General features: G+C 37.7%; 1 protein-coding gene across 24 annotated transcripts in view; it reads right to left on the bottom strand.

Annotated features, from left to right (window-relative positions):
* Window positions 1-25,584, bottom strand: part of RBFOX2 (RNA binding fox-1 homolog 2) — a 223,841-nt gene that overhangs the window by 86,806 nt on the left and 111,451 nt on the right. For 2 of the 24 annotated variants that reach the window (XM_087934852.1, XM_087934853.1), the window contains exon 1: window positions 9,263-9,560. The exons of 18 other annotated variants lie outside the window; for them this stretch is intronic. In XM_087934852.1, the coding sequence (XP_087790978.1) occupies window positions 9,263-9,289 (27 nt within the window). In that variant the 5' untranslated portion in view covers window positions 9,290-9,560. Of the gene's footprint in view, window positions 1-8,524; window positions 9,013-9,262; window positions 9,567-24,933; window positions 25,367-25,584 lie in introns of those variants that run through there. 4 more of the 24 variants (XM_087934847.1, XM_026695612.2, XM_087934855.1 and 1 more) reach the window with 4 other exon arrangements.

Here is a 25,584-nt window from a genome sequence, read left to right as displayed (position 1 = left end):
CCAATTGTTTGACCATTAAGACACATAACTGAGGTCACTTTGAAGTACGGTAGCATTGTCAGTGGTGTTGAATAGTTTTACATCATCAGCGAAGAGGACACAGTTGCTTATAAGGTGATTGCAAAGGTCATTTATATAGAGTATAAAGAGTGTGGGTCCTAGAATGCTGCCTCCGGGGACACCGCTGTTAATTGGTGCAGGGTTTGATAGGGCATTTCCTATTTTTACTATTTGTTGTCCATTTGACAAGAATGTAGTAATCCGCTTATGAAGGGATCTGGAAATGCCATAAGAGTTTAGTTTCAACGGTAGTTTGTCATGTACCACTGAGTCAAAGGCTTTGCAGAAGTCTATGTAATTTGCATCTATTGCTTTACCCTGGTCAAGTAGTGTAATCCATATGTTTTTGCAATGTAGCAGTTGCACATTGCAGGACATTTTTTTCTGAAATCAAATTGTTTTTTTTGGAGAGTAGGTTGTTTGACTCTAGGTGGAGGGTAATGCATTGGTTGATTGATTCCATGATTTGATTCCATGACTTTGCACAGTGAGATTGGTCTGTAGTTTTCAACTAGGCTGGGTCATCTTTTTTGTAGATAAGGATAACCGTTGCTAAGGACCATAGGTTTGGTAAGGAGCTGGTTCTGAATGATATCTCATATATTATGCTTAGGGGGTGTTTTGCTATAGCAGTGGAGAGATTTTTTTTAAGAAGTATGCAGATAAGCCATCAAGACCAATAGATAGCGGTGGTTTTAGGTAACATAGTGCCTTTTCTATGTTATCTTCTGTCAGTATGTAGTAGATCATTGCAGTTAGTTGTGGTATGACTAGGAAATATGGGGGATGAACCACTGCTGTTTACAACTGAAGAACATGTTGAAGAAATTTGTCTTAACGGATTCATCGCTATAGTCTTTCCCATTTGGTCCTTTTAGGAGTGGGATGGTTCTTGAGTCTTTAACTTTGATGCTTACAAAGTTATAGAAGGCGCAAGTGGATTTTGTGTGTAGGTTTTTCTCTTGCTTGCAGTGGCAATTGGTGCATTCTGCCTTTATCTGTTGGCATAAGGCAGTAGTGGCTAACCTTTTTGGGCTCCTGTGCCAAAAATTGTGCACGCACTTGCACGATCACACTTGCGTGCCAGCACCCAGAAGGCAATGTGCGCCCCCCCCATGCCCCCTACACATGCATGCACAATCCCCACCCACCTACCCACTGCCGCCCCCTAACCTGCACTGCGCCTCACAGTTGATTTTTGGCTGGTTTGAGGCCTTTTTCAACCTCCCAGAGGATTGAGGAAGGCTTCTGCAGGCTTTGCAGGTGGAAAACTAGGCCCATTTCATCACTTCTGCTATTTCCGTAAAAACAGGAAGTGATAAAACGGGCCTAGTTTTCGGCCTGCAAAAGCCTTCCTCAAGCCTTTGGAAGGCCAAAAAAGGCCTCAACCCGGCCAAAAATCAGTTGTGGAGCACGTGCATGAGCAGTGAGGTACGTTTGCCTGCAGCTTGCGTGCCGGCACAAATGTCTCTGTGTGCCACCTGTAGCACGCATGCCATAGGTTCGCCATCATGGGCATAAGGTGTTGTATCAGTTTTTAAAGTTAGCTATGTAGCTAGACAGAGGGAAGAATATTAGGGATGTATGCTACCTTGCATTGCTTATAAAAATAATAAAGGCAGGATATTATGTATGTTTGTATGTATGTATGTATGCATGCATGCTGTATGTATGTATGTTTGCCTAACAAAATAAATGGGCTTCTATTAAGAGAACAAGCTTCTGAAAGAACAAGACAGAACTAAAATAAATTCTGGTTGATAAATATATTCACTCTAAGAAAAAAACATACTTTTAAATGAAACAATAACACAACACCTTAGAACATGTCGGCATCATGTGACATATCACAAATTTCCCTTCGCTAAACCAGGGGTGGGTGTGATGCATCCAGCCCACGGGCTGCGAGTTTGACACCCCTGCCTTGAGTACAACCTCAAAAATGATGCAATGTTTATTAACTACATTTTTAATACCTTATTCAAATTGGCAAACATATGCCTTTAAGTACCAGTAATAGAACACTTTTTTGATCAATCAAAATATTTTAATAGTCAATAAAGTGACATCCTTATCAGTAAATCAAATTATTTTAATGAAAGATTTCTAAACTGTTTGCTACAATACTAACTGCAGCAAGGCATAATATATTAGCTTTAAATCTGTGTTTTATGTTTCCTCTGAAACAAGAAACGATCACTCTCTGATAGATTATTGATCTCTTCTTGGGCACTTAAGTATTTTCTTTAGATATAATTGATTTTTAAACTGTTTGTCAGAAGCCCTTGAAAGAATTTAAAAGCCTAATATACTCAATTAATAAAAGCTAATTAACTTTAATGTTATTAAAATAAAGTGCATTCAATCTATGCATAAAATGGGAACAGAAACCCAAAACAGTTGAACAATTTCTGCATGTAGTTCATAGTATAATTTTATGTACAGCCTAACCCAAAACTAAACTTATGCTGCACCCAGGGTTGTATTTGAGAATTACCATATAATGGAACGTTATACAGGAATTATTAATCCAAATTAGTCTAGGGCAATTTAGTATTTTAAAATTGACAGAACAAGCTTCCCCAAATCAGAACTAAAATAATTAGTAATAAGAGATTTAGCTGCAAACATGACACTAGTAAGATCAATTGGAGAAGAGATGATGTAATAAAAACCCCTAAGGAAAAGTCCCTGGGGGAAGGCATGTGGGGGGAGAGAAAACATCACAAAAGTAAGCAAGGAAGAGTTAGATACTCCCTTTCTCACAGTCCACATAATCACAATTCAGGCCACTCATAGTAAAGAGTTAATAACTCTGTTCCCCATTCCCTGCTCCTATAATCAAGAACTATATTTGCATGGCTTAGCTAAACAAAATGAAGTATACCTTAGACACAGGTTAACATTGAGAAGTGGGGAGGAGAATGTTTGCCTGTAGCTGTTCAAAATGGACTTTGCCTTAAAAAGTATTTTGAAGGATTACTGATATATTGGTGAACAATGCTTTCCTGAACATATTTAACATCTTAAGAAAGATGACATTAATTAAAAAGCATGTTTCAAAGATGTAGATACAAAGATCGTGACAATGTCAATGCACTTATGCAATAACATCTCAATAGCCTGTAAGGAGACAGGATTTTCTATGGTTGAGAATGAGGCTGCAATAGCCTATATTTTATTGCTTTGTATATTATATTAAGGTGCAAAACACAGCATATTTTTTAATATTTGTAAAGTGAGCCCATGCATAATTTAAAAAAAATTGGAAAGAGAACCAAAAACAGTTGGTTATATAGACTAGCTTCCAATTAGTCAGAAATGTCCAGAGAAAACCAAGCCTTCTAATTACTATCACAAACAAACCAGATTTCTTAATTAGAAGACACAGGTATTAATTCTCAGGAACTTTAGCCATAATATAGAACTCAGGCTATTATCAGCATAGGCAGAATATGGTCTACAGGCAGCCCTCAATGTTTCCATATCAGTTAATGGCCAATAATCACTTAAATTAATAAATCATGTAGGCACCCTTCCTCAAATAATATTGAACCAATTCTTAGCATTTTTACAATACAATTAATCTAGCAATCACAATTTACTTTCCTAGTACGAGAGATAAAAGTACCCCTTATTTCAACCCTATGCTCTATCCATAAAGTCACTTTATTTCCTCAATAAGAAATATATGAAATTGCTACACCTTGGATCATGAATTTCAGCAAATGGTATTTGCTGTACCTTTTACTGTCATTAAAAGAAGCTCTACTACAAAAGGTGAAGCACCTAAAGCTATTTCCTCAAATTTAGTGCAATTTACTCAATAAGGATCCTTGAGATATTTACTAGCCAGATATTGTTCATTTTTGTATAGATTTACAAAAAAAACCCTTAGCTTAGAAAACTTTTAATATATTTCTAGGGTTCAGGAATATCATCATAAGAAACACTGTGGAAGACCACACACTACAATAGAGTTCCAAAGAAGTCAGTTTTCTTCAGAAGTATAATTCTTTCTTGTCGCCTTAATGTCTACCTCATGGATCAATTAATTAGCTGAATTTCATTTAATAACTTGCCACCTGCACTGAAACCTATACTGAAACCTATCAGACCTAATATTTCTAATAGGTCACAGTAATGTGATAGTCAAGATGAACTACTGCAACACAGAAAGAGAAGAGAGTGTCAATATCATCCTACCCCACAGAGTCCTGTAGGAAATGGAAAGAGTTTACCAACAAATGGATCAAAACACTATATGTCCTTGCCAAAAACAAAAAAACAATTACTTTCTATGAAAAGCCTCATGGATGTATTGGCAAAGGCACTTGAAGGTCAATTCAGACAACTGAATTAGTTGAAAAAAACAAAGAGAAGAATACATAATTGGAGAATCTTGAATGAAAGAGAGAAATGAGAAGAAAGGCCTTGTGTTATGTGCAGGTGACAACTATAAAGAGAAACTTATAAAATGGTGAAGTCGTTGATACTGTTGGTGGTTAGTCTTTGAAAGAATAAAAGTAACCAAAAAAGTAAAACAGAGGTGATCCTGCAACATACGGTAAATGAAAGGGGCATGTCGGTCTTTCCTGTGCATTTTTGAGCATAAACAAAGAACATAATTTCACATAGTAGAATGTGTTCATTATATTTTTTCCAATCCCCTTGCATTCTGTCTAGTATTGTACCTGCACTAATCCTATTACAAGGTTAACAAAGATATATTTATCTGGTCTGGTCTTTACTGAGGAGTGAACAGGGAAAAAGATCAGAACACAGATATGGGCAGCAGAGAAGATGGGGGGATGGGATCAGCACACAGAGTCTCCAATGAGTCAGAACAAACACTGCCAAGCAGAATGTTGCTCTGATTTAAATCAAATCTCCATTTAAGGAACTCCTGCATTTGAGCTTTCATAAGAAGCAAGCTGAGAGTGCCATGACTGGCTACAGTTGTTTGTCACAAGCTGGCGGACGAGCCTGGCAAGGAATGGGTTATCATAGAAGAAAAGCTGTTGGAAAATATGAAGCAGCTGCTGAATCTTTTTTATTTATTTAAAAAAAAAACCACCCTAGCAAGTCTTGAATTCATAAAGCCAACACCTCTCTGAGTTCTGGGCATAGTTCAGCAAATCAAGCAGATGCCAACATAAATGCTAGTAGCTGGAACCCTTGAGAAGAGGGGTGGGGGTGGGGAAAGGAGAAGGCCGGGCTGACAGAATGGAGTCCAGCCACTTTGGGAGGGGGCTTACAGAATGGAGATGAATAATCTTGCAAGATTATTCTGAATTTCCACAAAAGGGAATACCAGCTGCTCCACCTTACATAGCCCACTTTCCTGCAACGCTTTTACCTATACTCCACCAGAACATGCTCGAGCGCCACCCATCCCCCAGCCAGGGAAGAATAACAGCTTCGGAGGATCACCACATCTTAGAAAGGAAGAGCTCCCCTCCTGCTTTTGATTACAGACAACATTCCCCTCCCCTATCTAAAAATGTACAAACTGTAAGTAGGCAGAAGCCCAGGTGAAGGGCTTCATTCCTCCAAGCAAGGGGAGCGGACAATGGAAGGGGTGATTCATTGCACAGGAACACACTCCAGGACTGCCACATGGACTTGCTGAACGGCTTAAAGGGGAAGCACACTTCCCCCCCCCCCATTCTGTGAAAGCTTGGTGCCTGCCCCCACAACCTCAGCACTGATTGGAAACAGATCCTGAATAAAACGCCAGCAAAGCACTGCACTGTCCAAGAAAGAAAGAAAGAAAGAAAGAATTTGCGCTTTTTGCTCCTCCAGAAGGTAGCAATTTTACAGCATAGCCAAAAAAGCATTCCCTTACTCGTTATTCTCCTCCCCATCCCCCCTGCTCAACAGAAACTCCGTTTTTTTTTCCATTTACCACATTAAGTGTAAGAGAATCAAATTCGAGCAACATTTTGTCTAGCACAATGGAAGTTTAATAAATAATTATAAATGTGGGTTTCTTGTTCAAAAGATTTCCAAGAATATTTTGGCACTCTCCCCGAATCTATTTTACTGATAGCTTACTGATAAAGAATTGTCATGTATATTTAAACATATTCTCTAGTACACCAGACATGCAGAAATACAGCAGAATCCAAACTATACGTACATTTACAAAGAGCAAAATCCTTAACACTTTTCTATTCCTTGTGAATCAGTTCACATTTATATGAGGACAAAAATGGAATGGAACCAGGAACAGGAAAGCTCTGGTTATTGGTACAGGTCGTCCTCGATTTACAAATGTTCAAAGTTATAATGGCTCTGACCAAATGACTTACAACTAGTCCCCATACTTACAACTATGACAGGATCCCCACAGTTATGTCATCAGAATTAGGGCATTTGGCAACCATCATGTATTTATGAGGGCTGCAGCATCCTGAGGTCATGTGATTGTCATTTATGACCTTCCCAGCTGGCTTCTGACAAGGTAAGTCAATGGGAAAAGCCAGATTTTCTTAACAACCATATGATTCACGTAACAACTATGGCAAAAAAGGTAAAATAGGGTGTGATTCATTAACTGCCTTGCTTAAGAACAAAAAAATTGGTCCCAATTGCGGTCATAAGTTGAGGACTACCTATAAATTCAGGAATACAGTAAAAATGAAAAACACTCCGCCTCGAAAGGAGCGAAGCTATTCCAATTAACATATAATGATAAGTATCTTTCAAAATCAATTAGTTCTTAACTGAAGATGTTAGCAATAAATATGATCTTTGTAATAATGCTATACCAACTGTCATATAGTATTGTTAGATTGCACACATGGTAGTATTTCCTTGTCACTAAAGATTTCTACATGGATGTTTTTGGAAACCAAAATAGACTTCCACTGATCAGTGTAAGTGATGTTATTATATTGTTTGCCCACTTATACATGCTCTGAAAGAAGACAATCTTAACAGTGTTAAAGTGCTGACCCTAAATAATCGCCTGTTATAAATCCAGTACAAAGTCTTTTTGACATATGACTTGCAATTCTGACTAGAATGCTCAGATCCAAAGTAGGAAAATGAGTGTATTTTGGTAAAAAAAATTTATCAAAGACCATCATGGAGAAATAGAAATATTAAGGATAAACTGGAACTTCCTAGTTCTTGTGTCAACTATACTTGTATTAACTTACCCAACCAAAAGTCTAATTTCCTGATGTGATATTTCAAATTATTCTTATACATTTTCTGTATCAAATATAAAAGTGACATACATATATTAGTAACCACACATGAAGGTCACAGTCAGTTAATCATTTTTTTAATAACATCAACTCTTTCCTTTCAAGAGTCATGCAAAAACTTTCTTCATTCTCTATACAGTAATCTATATACTCCTCCAACCTTCCTTGATAAGCAAATAGCTTTTTCATTTTTCATCTGAAGTACAAGAATTTTCATTTTCCCTCAAATATGCTTATCTTTATGTAGTGGGTGTTTCTTAGCTAGATCATCTGTGAACTATCAGTTTTTTATCATGTTATTAAATTTATATATAGGAAAACATCTTTGGACAATACTGTACACTGTATCATATAATGGGACAGAAGTATAGAAAAAGGTTACTCATAATTACAGAAGAAGCGTTAAAAGGAGAAAAAAATTGCTTATAAAATTACTTTTAAACCTCTCACATTTAGATGGCATAAAGAAGTGCCAGCAGTCTCAAGACACACATGGAAGATAAAAAAAGAAATATATAAATAATGAATGTGATCACCAGAAGAGGGAAATCTGCAATTTGCATTAATGGATAGAGACCTCCCTGCCTCTGAGCCACTGAATTCACTGCAAGCCTGCTGACTAAGGAAGTCAAAGTGCCGCCTCTACTTATTATAACAATCATCTCCTAGGACATTCATCTTGCCCCTTAAGAGAGGAATGTATGATGCCTCTTACCACTAAAAATTACACTTAAGCAACATTGTCAACATTGTGTCAAATGATAGAGGTCTTTTAAATTTTTAATTAAATGACAAAAAAAAAAATCCCATGATTTTTTTTCCCCCTTAAAAATACTCCTCTCTCTCTCTCTCTCTCTCTCAGAGATATCTATCCATGTATGGCACTGCAGACCATTATATAACTACTAACAGTAAAGACTACCTGGCTATAATGATATTGTTTGCTGACCTTGTCTATTTAACTGACTCCCCTCCCCCACTATGTCAACTAGGAGGTTTCAATATTTTTTTAAAAATAAAAGACACAAAGGATTTAAACAACTGTTAGAAAAGCACGTCAAGAAAAATAACTCAGTTGCCGGTAAGCTCCTTGAGAAATCACCCCTTGCATTCAGCCCAAGGGCTCCTTCTCTGCTTCCCTGGGAAATGATAAGCAGCAGCTATGTATAGTTGCAATGAGCCCTGTGCTTAGTGGGCATTCAAGCACAGACAAGGCACCTGTAAAAACGGGAGAGGGGGGGAATTACCTTTGTAAGGAGAAAGTAATTGAAATGCAGATTCAGCTAAATCTGCATGGAAGCCCCACCACAGGCTGTGGTATGCAGAAAGGTGCCTAAGAGAAGCCTGGGTAGAATACCAAGATCTGCAAGGATCCTCACATCACTACCACCATCGGATATGACATTATCGAATTCCATCTCATTATCTCTTTCTCTAAGGAAAGCCTAACCTCCAGAATCTAGGTGGTTTCGTTCAGGAAGGAAATGAATGCGGGCATGAGGATCCGTTGGATCGGAACGATTCGATTCTCCGGAAGGGTCGCGCAAGGAGAAGGAAACCCCTTGTGCCAATAATCCTTTTGGTGGCAAGGCAAAACTGCTTAGCCTTCCCTACCTCTGCAGTTCCGCCCGCCCGCCCGCCCGCCCGCCTGCCTCCACATGAAGACAAAGAGGTGGACAAATCCCCGCAGGGTCTTTCCTGAGCTGCAGCTGCACAGCACAGGAAACAGGAATCCATGGAGCAGAGCGAGAAGGGATGGCTGCGCATCCACGCTCCACCTACAGCTATCCCTCTGCAAGCTCAGGGAAGGACGCTGGAAGCTCCCTCTCCTTCCATTTAGGAGCGGCAGAGTGGCCTTCTCGCCGCGGCTTTCTCTCTCTCTCTCCAGGAGGAGAAAGCGACGCGCACACGCCCGAGCCTCGTTTCCAGCCCTGCGCGGGAAGGGAAATGGGAGCGCAGGGCAGCAGCCACACGCACAGCCTTACCTGAGTGACCATTTTCTTTTTCTCCATAAACCAAAGCGGGAGGGTGTGGAGGAGAGGGGAAGAAAATCCCTTCCGCCAGGTGGGGCTGTGGCAAAACCTCCTCTCGCCTCTTTGCTCCTCGCCCCGTCTCCGAGTGGCTACCGAGAGAGGGAGGGGGAGTTCCCCTGGATCGCGATTTCTCTTGCCTTCCTTTCGCTCGTGTTTCTTCCTTTCTTTTCTCTTCCTCTCTCCCTCTCGCCCCCCCGCCCGCCTTCTCCGCAGCTCCCTCCCATATCTCAGCCAGATGGCTGAGGAGGGAAGCTCCACCCCCGAATGCCTAAGGTAATTAATCAGAGCCAAAGCCCGCCTCCTCCTCCTCCTCCCCTCCACTCTCCCTCTCCGCCTGGACGGGTGCAGAGCCAGTTCGGAGTCAAACAGAGGGGCTGCTGGGAGGCTGCTGGCATCTTCTTCCCGGGCTGTGCGCGCAGAGCTGAGGATTGGTTTCCTCGGCTCGGAGTGGGAGAAGGGCTGTAAGCCAAAACCCCGAGAGGGGTGGGGAGACGGGCGCCGGTTGCACGTCTCAAACAAAAGGGCTCTCTCTTCGCCTTCCTAAGCCCGTTTGCTCTTCCCTGCACAAAAGGACTACCTGCGCTAGCATCGCCACCTCCTGAGCTTATCTACTTTAACCCTGGCCTCACGGCGAGTCTGCGAGGAAGGCATATTCCTCCCCAAACCGCGCATCTTTCAAGGGCTGCGTTTCCAGTCCACTGACACCGAGCCATCCAAGGAGCAAAAGAGAACCAGCAGTGTGAAGGTTTTTCAAGGAACGAATGCTCAAGAATCTACACCGTGCTTAAGGATGGGTTTGGGTTCGGGTTCATTTTAATTTAAATCCAGTTCTCTGCTGGAATTGCCTCCTGTATCTTGATAACTGACTAATTATGTGAGCCTGGTAGATTCCAGGCTCTGGCTTCAGCCTTTCTTTGTGAGGGTTTTTTTTTCCCAATTACCTCTGGTGATAATAATATGGAGTGACCACTGTACAGCTTATGCACTTAATACTTTTCTGCACTTACTTGACCATGAAAATACTGAACATTAAAATGTAGCAAAAAATATTCAGGTTTAAATTCAAAAGTACAAGTTACTCAAGTGACCTATAGAACAATTCCATCCTCAGGAATGTATGCATTTTAAAAAAAACTTTATAATAGCTGATACCAATTTATGAAAGATAAATCCTCCCTCTTGTGCTTAACTTCTCTTATGTCATGGACACATACACAGTTTTCTAAGCAACAGTATGGGGGGAAGAGGCTTTCCAGGGCCCTTTTTCAGATGTCTTTTCATCATCCAAGTCCAGCATATATATTATGGACAGGGGTGTCAAACTCATGTCATCACGGCAGTGTCATGTGATGTATCAGGACTCCCACCCTTCGATAAACTGGGCAGGGGTGTGGCCAGCACATGGCACATCCGGTCCATAGGCCAGAGTTTGACAGCCCTGCTATAGATCTCATGGTGGTCTCCCCATCCTAACATTAACTAGGTCTGATTCTGTTTAGCTTTCTGAGAGTAAAAGAAAAGAACACACCAGACAACATGGAAAAGTCCAACTAATGCAATGACTAGCATCAAAACTTGAGAGCTATATCACACTTTTGCTTTTTTCAATGTAATAAAAGGAATAAAAGATGCAAAATGACTTCAAATTTTAGTATCCGTGGAATAAAACGGAGAAGACACTACAGATCTCTGAAGTCACTTTTCTTGAACCATTCACACAGATATATCAACAGGTACTTATTTATGAAATTTGGTTCAAATGATCACATTATTTTGGAGAATGAAGAGATGTACAGCTGTAAGACAGCAAAAGAACAATTCCATTGCAAATCAAATTCACTACCCTTATACATCTGGTAAACCTTGGATTTTTTTAAAAAAAAATTGGAAGAGATGTAGTTTCTGACTAATCAAAATACATTTATTGCCTATTCAAATGAATAGGTAGTTTGTGACAGCTGCCAATAAACGTTGCAATTTGTTTTCACTATTTTAACTGGTCAACTATCTCCTCTTCTGAATAATACATTCTATTTCCCTCTCACTTTTGCAGTGTTCTGGTTAATTAATTGAGCATATTTAGTTCTTTTCCAAAATTTAAACCCAAATGATTAGAATATACATAATGCTGTTTGGCTACATAACACAATGTTTCTTCAGACTTTTAAACATGATATTCCAACCTTGTGTATATAACATGATGTATCAGCTTTTCTCAGGCTACAGTTCATAATTCTACATGGACCTAATGGATCAACCAATCAAGACCTCAACTAAGCCATGTTTTTGTCCACATGACCACACCTCAAGTGAGCCTGCTATAAATGCCACCTTCTATGATAAAACCAGGATTAATTCACATACGAACCCCTTCTATATATTTCTGTCCATTTACTCTCTTATTCTCTGATGAATCACAACTAAATATCTGAAATGCTCAGCATAGTTTAGAGGCATTTTTGCATATAATGTTTGTTCTACCATGACTACTGCACACATTTGAGTCATCACTTTGTACAACAATCAAAGATAGGCATTTCAGTGTAATTTTGCTGTATGGCCTACTCTGAAGATGTTAATATTTAACATATTGAACTTAATACTGCTGGAAGGAGAAGGACACACAAGAATTATACAAATATAGACTAAAATTCAAATTGGGTAGCAGGTAAAAGAACAAAACAAATTGACTAAAAAAATTTAGACTTTGTTTTCAGTTTATGTAGATTGAGATGTTCAAGTTCATTGCCTTTTGTGTAAATTCTATAATAAAAATTTCCAGCATGCAGTAAAAATTACAGACCAGCTTACCCATATATCGTCTCCAGTTCCTATTCCACAGAGTTACCACTCCCCTATTAGTCTCTTTCTATTCCTTAGACCAGATAATAATAGCCTGCAATCTTAGGATCACTATTTCATGTAGCTTTTGGCCCAACATCAAAGTCCTTTTGTAACAGATCATTCATACCTCTGGTATAATCTACACACACACACACACAGTATATTACAGTAGCTATGAGAAAGAAAAGCAAGTAGAAAGGGAAATAGGAGGAAAAAAGAGAACAAGTGTCCTTGTCCATCTTTGGTTCAATGTGCCCAGTTTGAGACCTTCAAGGTTATCACTCAATTTAAAAACAACTGTCCAGTCCACCTTACCATAGAAAACTTTTTATAATATTTTAGTTCCAAGTGTTTGTAATGGTACAACTTCCATAATTACTGGAACTATTAGATATGAAGTATAATTCCACATTTGGAATGCCAAACTTAGTAAAATTAACTGAGCTGACACATACATATAATATTAAGCAATAAATCATTTCAATTACAAGGCACAATGACTGGGTTCACATTTGCATTTTGCACAAAGTAGTCAATTGGCTTACAGCAACTTATGAATCCAGTCATAGTCTTAGATCCTGCATTTGCCAAAAGAGATCTAAACAAAAGCAATGGAAAATGACTGAGGAACGAAAGGTGTAGCTAATAGCTAAGAATCTTCCTACCTGCAGGTACAAATCAAATCCGTAAGTGCAGCAACTTGTTAATAAACTGTAACTAATTGTAATCTTTCAAATGGTTTTGGAAGACAGATCTGTGGCTGCATATATTGTTAGGCTGTTTCTCCTCTTCATATATATTTCTACACACTGATGGGATGCTCACATAGATTTACCAATATGACAACAGCAATAGTTTTCCAGTGAGTACTAGGAAGTTTTCATTGTTTGGTGGAACAAGTTACTGAAGATAATTACAATGACAGTTGCCACATACTTAGCCAAATATTAGAAAAGACAGCCCAGGAATAGTAGTGATGGCAGCATGAAGACCATCAGCAGATGATCCTTGCCAGCCATATTACAGATGGATTTGGAACTTGATGAATACTATTTTATACTGCTCAAATAAAAATAAAGGGAACACAAAAATAAGACATCCTAGATCTGAATGAATGAAATATTCTAATTAAATACTTTGTTCATTACATAGTTGAATGTGCTGACAAAAAAAATCACACAAAATTATCAATGGAAATCAAATTTAGCAACCCATGGAGGTCTGGATGTGGAGTTACACTCAAAATTAAAGTGGAAAAAACACTACACCACTGATCCAACTTTGATGTAATGTCCTTAAAACAAGTCAAAATGAGGCTCAGTAGTGTGTGTGGCATCCACGTGCCTATATGACCTCCCTACAATGCCTGGGCATGCTCCTGATGAGGTGGCGGATGGTCTCCTGAGGGATCTCCTCCCACACCTGGACTAAAGCATCCCCCAACTCCTGGACAGTCTGTGGTGCAATGTGGCGTTGGTGGATGGAGCGAGACATGATGTCCCAGATGTGCTCAATTGGATTCAGGTCTGGGGAACGGGCGGACCACTCCATAACATCAATGCCTTCGTCTTGCAGGAACTGCTGACACACTCCAGCCACATGAGGTCTAGCATTGTCGTGCATTAGGAGGAAGCCAGGGCCAACCACACCAGCATATGGTCTCACAAGAGGATCTCATCTCAGTACTAATGGCAGTCAGGCTACCTCTGGAGGGCAGTGCGGCCCCCTAAAGAAATGCCACCCCACACCATTACTGACCCACTGCCAAACCGGTCATGCTGGAGGATGTTGCAGGCAACAGAACGTTCTCTACAGCGTCTCCAGACCCTGTCACGTCTGTCACATGTGCTCAGTGTGAACCGTCTTTCATCTGTGAAGAGCACAGGGTGCCAGTAGAGAATTTGCCAATCTTGGTGTTCTCTGGCAAATGCCAAACATCCTGCACGGTGTTGGGCTGTAAGCACAACCCCCACCTGTGGATGTCGGGCCCTCATACCACCCTCATGGAGTCTGTTTCTGACCGTTTGAGCAGCCACATGCACATTTGTGGCCCTGTGGAGGTCATTTTGCAGGGCTCTGGCAGTGCTCCTCCTGTCCCTCCTTGCACAAAGGCGGAGGTAGCGGTCCTGATGCTGGGTTGTTGCCCTCCTATGGCCTCCTCCACATCTCCTGATGTACTGGCCTGTCTCCTGGTAGCGTGTCCATGCTCTGGACACTACGCTGACAGACACAGCAAACCTTCTTGCCACAGCTCGCATTGATATGCCATCCTGGATGAGCTGCACTACCTGAGCCACTTGTGTGGGTTGTAGACTCCATCTCATGCTACCACTAGAGTGAAAGCACCGCCAGCATTCAAAAGTGACCAAACCATCTGCCAGAAAGCATAGGAACTGAGAAGTGGTCTGTGGTCACCACCTGCAGAACCACTCCTTTATTGGGGATGTCTTGCTAACTGCCTCTGCTTTCCACCTGTTGTCTATTCCATTTGCGCAACAGCATGTGAAATTGATTGTCAGTCAGTGTTGCTACCTAAGTGGACAGTTTGATTTCACAGAAGTGTGATTGACTTGGAGTTACATTGTATTGTTTAAGTGTCCCCTTTATTTTTTTGAACAGTGTATTTTCATGACATAGAGATCTAAGAACTTCTTGATTTATTTATGAAATTTATATGCCGTCCATCTCATCATCAAGTGATTGGCCTTGAAGATTCAAGGTTTGATGACTCCAGGCTTTAGAAAATGTAGTCTTTAAATTGCTAAACTATAGCAATATATTTATAATATTGAACAAAGATGTATAACCTTTTGTTGAGCAGATGCATTTAACAGCAAAAGTTATGAATTACTATTTATAACTGGTTATCTATAAATAAACAAATGGTGTGTGTTATGGCTTAGAAGTTAAAGACCCTGAGCTTGTCATTTGGAAACCTGACAGCCTGGGTTTGAGACCTGAGTGCTGCACGATGGGGTGAGCTCCCATTACTTGCCCCAACTCCTGCCCAAACTACAGTACAAAAGCATGCAGATGTGAGTAGATAAATAGATACTACTTTGTGGGAAAATAATAGTGCGTGCCTCGGCATATAGTCATGGTGGTCACGTGACTTGGGATAATGCTGGCTCCCTTGGCTAAGAAACTGAGTACTACCTCCTAGAGTCAGACATGACTGAACAGGGGAAAGCTATACATTTACCTTTAAATAAACAGATATGCATAGTCCACTAGTGAAAGTCCAGCATGTTTGAAAAATCACTGGCCTAGGAGGCATTCTACCAGAATATGTGTAAGCAGATAACAGATCTCCCCAAACTTAGCGACCCATTTGTCTTACTTCTTTGAGATTATTGCGAGGTAAAAGAAAGCATGGCTACTATCATATAGTTGATAATATACAGGCAGCTATAGCACACCTTTATAGTGTATTTTTCTGTTATTCAAAATTATATCTAGAATATTTAGACTAATAAAATGTTTAATTGTTTTTTAAACCAATTGTCTTACCCATATCAAAATTCTTTGGCAGGGACTTCCGGTGGCACTTCCGTCAAAGATGGACCAAAGACCATGTTCGTGCACAGCTTCGATCCATGCTTATCCTATTGGAGGGTCCCAATGGGACCGGATCCATCTGACCGACCTCGGAGGGGTGGGGGAAGAGGGGGGGAGACCACCAGCTGGGTCAAGGGGAGCTGCATTTCCCCTCCTGGGCTAGGTTTACTCCCCTTGAAGAAAGGAGGTAGCAGCAGTTTTAATGGCTGCCCTGAAAACGGGAAGCTTCCGGGACCTAAGCATGTGCTGGAGCGGTGAAGTGGTGAGTGGCGTGTAACCAGACAAAAGAACTTGGACTTTTTTTTTTTCAACACCACCAAAAAACGGAAAGAAGGAGCCCTCGCTTAAGAGTACAACAACGGCGAATGGAAAATAAGAGGAAAATACAAGGTAAATAAACAACCTGATTATAAAGGAATTACAACGGAATTAGAGACTAAAGTTGGAATAAGATATAGAAACTAGCATTAATTAGGCATTGGATAGAATGCTGGACTTGCCTGGAATTTATAATATTTAAAAGAGCTAATGGTTGAAAATTAGTGGTAATATAATTGAAAAGAAAAAAAAGAATTTTGAAAAGTGGAAGCGATGTAGAGCGCCATCTAATGGTTAAAGGCACTTTCTCTCCCATAATTTCATGGAAAATTACTGGCCTTATAAATGTGTGAATGAGAAATGAAATGAAATAAAAGACTATATCATAACAAGAACCCCAGAAGCATTACACAAAAAAGAGGGATTGCAGCAAAAGGATAAATGAAGGTAATATCTTGGGACTGTTTGGTGTTGATTTTGACAAGAAGATAGAAGGATTAATAAGAGGAATTGTGACTTTTGGCAAGATTTAAAATAAGATTCTGACTTTTTAATAAAATAAAGAATAACTCAACTGATTAAAAAAATGGAAGAAACAATCAAAGAATTCAAGTTGGAACTGCAAACTGTGAGAGGAATGTTAAAGAATGGAATTATTGGACACATTGGCACAAAAATTAATGGCGATGCAGTTCGTAGAAGAACAAAGAAAATTCAGGGAGGAGAAGTTAAAGGAAGAGGAAAGCAGCTTAGAAGAGCACAGAGAATAAGGGACATTGCCAAAAGACATAAAAGGAATCCAAACTGGAGGGCGGAGCTGGCGTCGCGACGATACGGCATGCAATCTTGGAGGTCTGAGATTGCTGCCGATATCTTTGCTCCTGGACGATCCTATTGGATCTAAACCGTCCCGAAGAGACGGTGAAAGTGAAGAGCGCATCCTGTCAATCCCAGGGACACCGCAAAGTCCCTGGTAGATCCAGGAGAAACTCTTCTTGCCAGCGGCAAAGAGGCAGCCATTAAAGCTGCTGAAGTTGGGACAACTCTGAAATGGAAGAGAACAGAAAGACAGAGTGTGCCGGTTTGGTGAGAACTTTTTCTTTATTCTAACATCTGAAAGGACACCCTAAGGAAAAGAAAGAATCTGTAAAAGTTTTTGACAGAAGTGATTAAGCGGCGATTTTAAACAGGAATGTCAAAGTAATGTTTTTTTCTCATTGCTGGATTTTCTATACATGATCTTATATTTTGAAACTGGACTGTTTTTTTCTTTTTCATCTATTTCTTTTTCTCCTTTTTGATTTTGTAACTATTTTCAGCTAGAGACTCCCTTTTAGTTATTTTTTTTTAAATATCTTTTTCTTTTTTTATTAATTCTTATTGCATTTTGCTTGAAAAAGGAGGGGGAAAGTGAAAGCAAAGAAACTTTGTAACACTGCCAACTAGAGGCTTGGAAATATTCTATTTCTCTTGTGACCAGATAAAGCTGAGAAAGAAAGAACTGAGTCTTTTTTTCAAGGACATTGAAATAAACTTAAAAGATACATGGAAAGAAAGAAATGCTAAAACTCAACAATACACCTTCTACTCAAATAGACACTTGTCATGGTCCAGAATAGATATGACATGGATGTCAACAGAATTGTTAACAAATATCCAAGAAATAAATATTGAAATAAGTAATTGGGGCAGATCACAATCCAATGACAATTAAATGGAAAGGACAAAGAAAAAGATCTAGATGGATGCTAAATAATACTATTTTAAAGGAAAAAGACTTCACACAGTTAATGGAGAAAGAACTGGCTTTTTTCTTTAGAGAAAACAAAAAAGAAGACACATCAATCCAGAATGTATGGGATACAATGAAGGCATATGCCAGAGGCTTGATAATAGACTATACAAGGAAAAGAAACACCATGAAAAGATTAGCCTCTAAGGCATTAGAGGATGAGTATAAAGGACTTGAAAAAGAGCTACAGAAAATGCCACAGAAAAAGGACATTAAGTTAAAAATGGATATAACTAAACATAAAATGGGTCTAATAGAAAAAGAAGAATTAGCACAGAAAATTAGAGGTGCTAAACAGAATTATTTTGAAGATGCAAATAAACCAGGTAGATGGTTAGCATATAAATTGAGAAAGGAGAAAGAATCAAGGAAAATATTGCAATTAATAGATGATCAAGGCCAAGTTTGCTATGGTAGTAAAGAGAAGAAGAAAATCATTCGAGACTATTATCGGAAACTATACACACAAGAGAATATTGATGAGGAAAGAGTCAAACAGTACCTACAGAATGCTAAGTTACCCCAGATACCTAAAGAGATTGAAACAATGTTAGAAAGCAATATAACGATGATGGAGTTAACTGAAGCACTCAAGAAGCAAAATAATGGAAAGGCACCAGGCCCAGATGGACTTCCGGCAGAATTTTACAAAACATTACAAGAATCGTTGAATCTTCCATTGCTAGAAGTTATGATTGAAGTTATGTTAAAGAAGAGGATACCTAAATCATGGTCAGAAGCTTATATTACACTTGTTCCAAAAGAGGAGGTCGATCCATTACAAATCAAGAACCATAGACCTATTGCCCTACTAAACGCAGATTATAAAATTTTTGCTTCAATATTGGCAGAAAGACTTAAAAAATATTTAAATAATTTTATTCATCCTGATCAAAATAGATTTCTGCCAAAGAGACAAATTAAAGACAAGATGAGAGTAATCTTGGACACTTTGGAATATTACGAGGCACATCCTGAAAAACAAATAGCTTTGATATTTCTAGATGCACAGAAGGCATTTGATAATATGAATTGGCGATTCATGTTGTTACTGCTGGAACAGATGGGCTTTGCTAGAAAATTTATTCAAGCAAAAGAAGCTATATATCATAAGCAAACGGCAAAGGTAATGATAGAGGGAGAACTGACAGACTCTATTGATATAAGAAAAGGAACAAGACAAGGGTGCCCACTGTCACTTCTGTTGTTTGTGTTAACTTTGGAAGTGCTAAATAGAAATATTAGAGATGAAAAGAATATAAAAGGGATGAAAATTAAAAAGGAAGAATTTAAGTTGCAAGCATTTGCAGATGATCTGGTTTTTATTTTAGAAGACCCACTAGAAACAGCATCAAAATTGATAGAAAAGATAGAGACATATGGAAAGGTGGCTGGTTTGAAAATAAATAAAGATAAGACAAAGATCTTGACAAAGAATATGCTATCAAGACAAAAGAAAGAACTGGCAGACCTATTGAAAATTCAGGTCACGAATAAGATCAAGTACTTGGGGATATACTTGACAGCAAGATGCGGTACACTAAAAGAAAATAACTATATCAAACTTAAACAGCTGATAGCGCTAGATTTGGCGAAATGGGAAAATTTACAACTGTCATTAATAGGGAAAATATCAACAATCAAGATGAATATATTACCCAGAATTTTATATTTGTTTCAAACAATCCCAATTAGGCTTGGAAAAGACTATTTTGAAGATTTAAATAAAATTTTGTTGAAATTTATATGGCAAGGTAAGAAAGCGAGAATAAAGTTAAAACTTTTGCAAGATGCTAGAATTAGAGGAGGATTTGGTTTGCCTAATTGGGAGTTGTATTACCAAGCTACAAATTTGATGTGGGTTAAGGAATGGATAATATTAAGAAATACTAGATTGCGACATTAGAAGGACATGATCTGTTGTTGAGGTGGCATGCTTTTCTATGGTATAAGGGAACTAAAACACAGAGGTACTTTAGAAGACATTATATACGGGAGTCTCTGTGGTTAAACTGGGAGAAGATTAAAAGACAATGTTATTTGAAAATTCCAGCCTGGCTATTGACTATTGAAGCATTTTCTTATCCTATAATATATAAAAAGGAACAAACAGTTAGATATGGTGAAATATTGAATGAAAAGGGTGAACTTAAATCTATACAAAAATAGAGGAACAAGGTATAAATATGAATTGGTTTTCATATGCGCAAATACATGCAAGGTATGATAAAGATTTTAAAACAGGTGGTTTCTATGATAAACTGACTGATTTAGATAAGATTTTGACAGGTACTGAGGAAAAGGTGTTTTAAAAATTGTATGGATATTTATTAGAAATTAAACTAGAAGAAGAACAAGTTAAAGAAACTATGATTGCTTGGGGGAAGAATTTTGGATATGGAATTGATCTAGAGAAATGGCAAAAATTGTGGTCTCAAAATTATAAAATGACAATGTCAACAGCATATAAAGAAAATTTGTATAAGATGTTTTACAGTGGCATTTCCCCCCGACAAGAATAGCAAGGATGTCCAAGAATAAATCCGAAAAATGTTGGAAATGTCATCAGGCACCTGGCTCATATCACCATATGAGGTGGACTTGTGAGGATGCTAAAAAATACTGGACTAAAATTCACACGTGGTTGGAAAAAATGACAAAAAAGTATGTAGACTTGAAACCAGAGATATTTTTATTGGGAATTTTACCTGAAATATATAGTAAAGATTTGAAATACCTGATTGTAAATGTATTAACAGCGGCTAGGATTGTATTTGCTAAAAACTGGAAAAATGAAAAAATACCATCACAGGAGGAAATTATTAAGAAAATATTGGAATGTGCTGAAATGAGCAGATTGACATTTGAAATTAGAGAACAGGATGATAAACAATTTTAAAAAGTTTGGGATCTATTCTATCAATGGTTAGACAATAAAGTATAGTAACAAAATATGTAGACTTTTAGAAAATACTAAATATATAAAGATGTATTTTTTTCTTATTATATCTACAAAATGATTTTAGGATAGATTTGGGATGATAATATGAATTGTCACAAACCAAATTAAGTAAAATGTGATTATTTTCCAAAGCATGAATGAATAATAGTCAAATGATTGATTAATAATGATACCAATGTATTTAATATTGGATTGAAAATAAGAGATCATATACAATGTTATTGTAATTGAAGACTATGAAATGGAAGCACAAAACAATTTGTAAACCAACCGGCACACTGTATGTACATATATGGAAGATGGCCTGATGTTTTTATGTTTTGTTTATGTTTGTTTTAAAAAACAATAAAAATTTTAAAAAAAGGAATCCAAACTAAGACATTGATGATGGATGTAAAAAATAAAAGAGAAAATGCTTCCAAGATCAAACAAAAGAAAAAGAAACTGTACAAGAAGAAATTTCAAAAGTGAGAACAGGAAAGGGTGGGGGCAAAATAAGTGATTGGCAGATGAAAATAAAAACAATACTAGAGGAAAAAAAGAAGAGTAAAGAAGAAAGACAGGAAAAACTTAGAAAAGGGAAAGTTGGCTAAAATTAAAAGAAATGATAAGGCCAAGAGATTTAGAGATAAGGGTTATAGATAATATAAAGGGGGGATACCACATGGAAATGTATTTTGGTATTTTTTATTAGAAATATAGATTGGGGAGATTTGAAGTTTAAAATTTATTGGGAATTACTTTAAGATTATTATACAATTATATATGAGAAAAATGAAGACAGAGTGAGAGAAATTAAGAGAGTTGTATTGTGTATGTATGTATGTATGTATGTATATATGTATATGTATGTATGTATGTGTGTATGTGTGTGTATGTATGTGTATATATATATATATATATATATATATATATATATATATATATATATATATTTATTTGTTTTCTTAAGTTTTCGCGGGTACTTACATGTTTTTCGCGGGTACTCAGATGAGATTCTGATGAAACGTCGCTACAACTTTAAAAGCACAACTACTATGACGTGGGAAAATACCCAAACAAAGCCGAATGCCATATATATATATTTGTTTTCTTATGTTTTCATGGGTATCTATATGTATGGTATTCAGCTTTGTTCGGGTATTTTCCCACATCATTATAGTTGTGCTTTTAAAGTTGTAGCGTTTCGGCAGAATCTCATCTGCCATCATCAGGCTTCTGTATTGTGTTCATCTGTGAGTCAGACTTTCACAGCCGTTTCTGTTTTAAATTTGGGGCTAGCCCACTGCTGTGCCAGAATGGTTTTTTCTTCATCCTGATTGGTTGGGAGTCTTGGTCTGTGTTTATTGGTCTTGGAGTTTGCTGTGTTCTGCTTGATTGGTGTTTCTAATATCTTCTGTCTGTTTTGTAGCTTTTTTTTTGTCTTGATTGGCTGGCAACATTGTGTTTCCTATATTGGAGGCTTTTAGTGCGGCTTGGCTCCGAGTAAACGGATGGCTATCATTTATTAGGAAGCTAGGCTTCATCTGGGTGCCTGGTTCGGGTGTGTTTTGAACTGGAGGTATAGATATTCATTTATTATCTGAATTATACTGGTTCAAATTGATGAACTCTGAAGAAATATCATCAAAATTAATCACAAGCCAGTTACACATTTAATGTATAGAAGTGTAACACAATATTTTTACTTATCTTCTGAATAAGGCATACTTTTTTGGAGTCATCTAAAATGAATGTACTCTTCATATTATTGATTTATCAGTATCATTAGGGGGACTTCTACCAGAAGTTAATAGAACTTTTCCATTAACTTTTCTGCCAAATTTTTCTCATCTTGAGATATAGCTTTGGAGTTCCTAATATAAATATCAATTCTGAAGAATGATTTCTGGAACGAACTCTGCTACCAAAAGAGAAGTAACTATGAAGTCTCTCTTCCAAGGGTTTGTACAATTGCAATTAATCTAACTGCAATTAAGGATATGAAATCTTCTGGGACTTGGTGAGAATTTAAAGAAATCCAGTAACATCAACCGGTTATTTGTAAAAGGGACTCCAGGACATCGGTCGCAACCCGATTTGATCGTGACCGGAAGCAAGTCTGACTTTGCAGGCGCCTACAATTCTACACATGCATGGAAGGGGAAATCAGCGCAGCAGGGAAAATTACCATGGCTATGTAGATCACCATCCAGTGTTGAACATTTTGTGGATTTTTTGGTTGGCACCCAATTTGGTCGTGGTCAGAAGTGTTCATGATCCAAGGTTCCACTATATCAAAAATTCAAACTTCCAAAGTCCTCCAGAACATCTTATCATTTAATTCTTCAAATAATAAGCTTAATGCTGTTTAAAACCTGACTCTGTAATTCAGTTATCTTATTTTTATACTTTTTACTTTGTAGCCTGTCTTCCCATTCAACCATATACTCACAAACAGCTCCTATATTTGCAAAATGAAAAAACGGAAACATGGAAAAATCAAAGCATTATATAGATAATGCCAAAAATGTAAAATCATATTGATATTTCAGAAAACTTTAAGGAAATATATCATGACAATGATTAAACACATGTAAAACAGAAATTAAATTTTGTAACTACTATTTTGTGCAATGTTAAGTACTACCAATAACAATAAAATATATAAAACCTGAATAAAGATATTTGGAAATAAGATTAACCTGAAACAAAAATTTTAATCAATGCGGTCCCAAAAAGAATCTGGTTTGATTGCAAAAAATAATTCATTATCATTTCAGTATAAAATATCAATTGATCATGCTAGATAAAACTTTGTTCATGCTACAAGTATAATATAATCTTCCAGACTGCTTTCAGATTATACTTTTATGATTATACTTTGTATGTTTATTATTTTTAAAAAATCAATACTTTAAAATGAAACTAGAATAATTCTAATGTATTAGAATTAGAAGTTATAGTGCTGTCAATTGCTATATATGAAAGGGTTCCTATAATATGCAACTCTGAAATAAAGCTAATAATTTTATATGTTATGCACTTAACCCACTGGCTGAACTCAGAATAATTCAAGAAATAATCTAAAATAATTTTCCAAATCCACAAAGGAGCACACTTGCTAAACATTTCTAAGGATTGTTAACAAATGTTGGTATACAAATGCCACAATCCTATCCATCCATCCATCCATCCATCCATCCATCCATCCATAGGACTGTAGTGGGGAGTGGGGCTGTCCACTGTTGGAGTGGGCCTGTCATTGCAATGAGAAGTCACTTGCTCTGATGGAGGTTGGTTTTTTTTTTCTCAGCAGTTTGAAGGGTCCTAAGATTGGAAGGGAGGGTTTGTGGCATATGCCTCTAGGGCTCCCCATCCCTATACTGAAAGAAAAAATAAAATAAATGAGTGTTGACACCAAGTACTCTCTAGTTTTATGACTGTGTATTATTTAAATAGTTTAAACCACTTGTCACAATTTAATGAACAGAGTAACAAACTTTGAATAAAATGTACAATTTTTCACTTGACAACATCTATCATAATTGACTACACAAGTAACATACACAAACAACATTTATTTGGATTTAGGAAATATTTGTGTTCAATGCACATCCTCTTCCCCTGAATAGTATACTAAAATTTAATACAGCTTTTAGCATTTAAGGCTTTCCTGTATTTTGCATATGTTTCTGTTAGGAGATTAACACTGATCTTGGGCACTAGAAGCACTGAACGGCTCATAATATTTGGGGTATAAGAACTCGCAGAATGAACTCTAGATGAGAAGTCATTTCTTTTAATAGCTGAAGCTAGACAAAAGTTATGTTAAAGTTACACATTTCTTACTTTTGCAGCTTCCATTAACCAACAGGTGCGTCTTAAGGAATTTCATATGAATTTAGCAGTGACAAAGCTATTTTTACTACTTAAAAATATGAAAAGAGAAGCATTTCTTAAAATCCAAAGTATTCCCAGAGAACCTTTTCCTCAGACCTTCTACCCAGATCCCAATTTCAACTAAAAGTAAGCCTTATCATGTCATCTTGAAAAAAAACCTCTTTACCACATGAAAAGAATTGAAGTTTGAAAAAGTACCACAAAGCATATAATGCTATATGAATGTAACTGTGAAGAGGTAATAATTTGCAATTGTTTTCTACTTACCTGGACAACTGGGTATTGGTAATCCATACAATATACACCATACATAGCCAAGGGCTTCTTCAGAGCAAACGAACTGGGAACTCTGTTCTTCCCTCTTACAGTCTTAAACACACGTTATCCTACACAACACTTGGTTCAGGCCTCTAGAGATATACATACATAGAATGCTCAATTTAACATACACATAGGCTGCTTGACTGGTTCGGGTCACCCTTCCCCAGTATTTTCTGCACTGCTAAACCTAGTTGCACATGGAATACCAGAAGCTCCTAATTAGGATGCCCAGCTAAAAGCAACTCTCTTGCAGTTCTCAGAAGCGACAGAGTGACAGTCAAAAAGTCATGGGCATACAGGGAGGAAGCAGCCAGCACAGTAAAACCCAAAAAAGATGTACGTTCCTGGCATTAGGTGCATTGAGGAACCATTCTCATCTAGGACAGCAAAAAGCACACAGGACTATTTCACCCTCCACTATTCCTGACCCTTTTTTTAAAAAAATAAAAATGTTCCAGGCAGAGACAGGTGCTGGGATTAGTAGAGCCCTTTTGGTGATACAGAGGGAGGGGAGAGAGAAAAGCTATATTGATAATAAGTGCAGTGAAGGGATTTAAAAAAAAACATAACCAAATATAAGCTCATATCATTTAACAC

Source organism: Pseudonaja textilis, chromosome 5 (assembly GCF_049901715.1).
Source record: "Pseudonaja textilis isolate UNSWEBS1 chromosome 5, rPseTex1.2, whole genome shotgun sequence".
NCBI lineage: Eukaryota > Metazoa > Chordata > Lepidosauria > Squamata > Elapidae > Pseudonaja > Pseudonaja textilis.
Note: the sequence above shows the minus strand (reverse complement) of the source record. Positions and strands in the feature narration are given on the sequence as shown.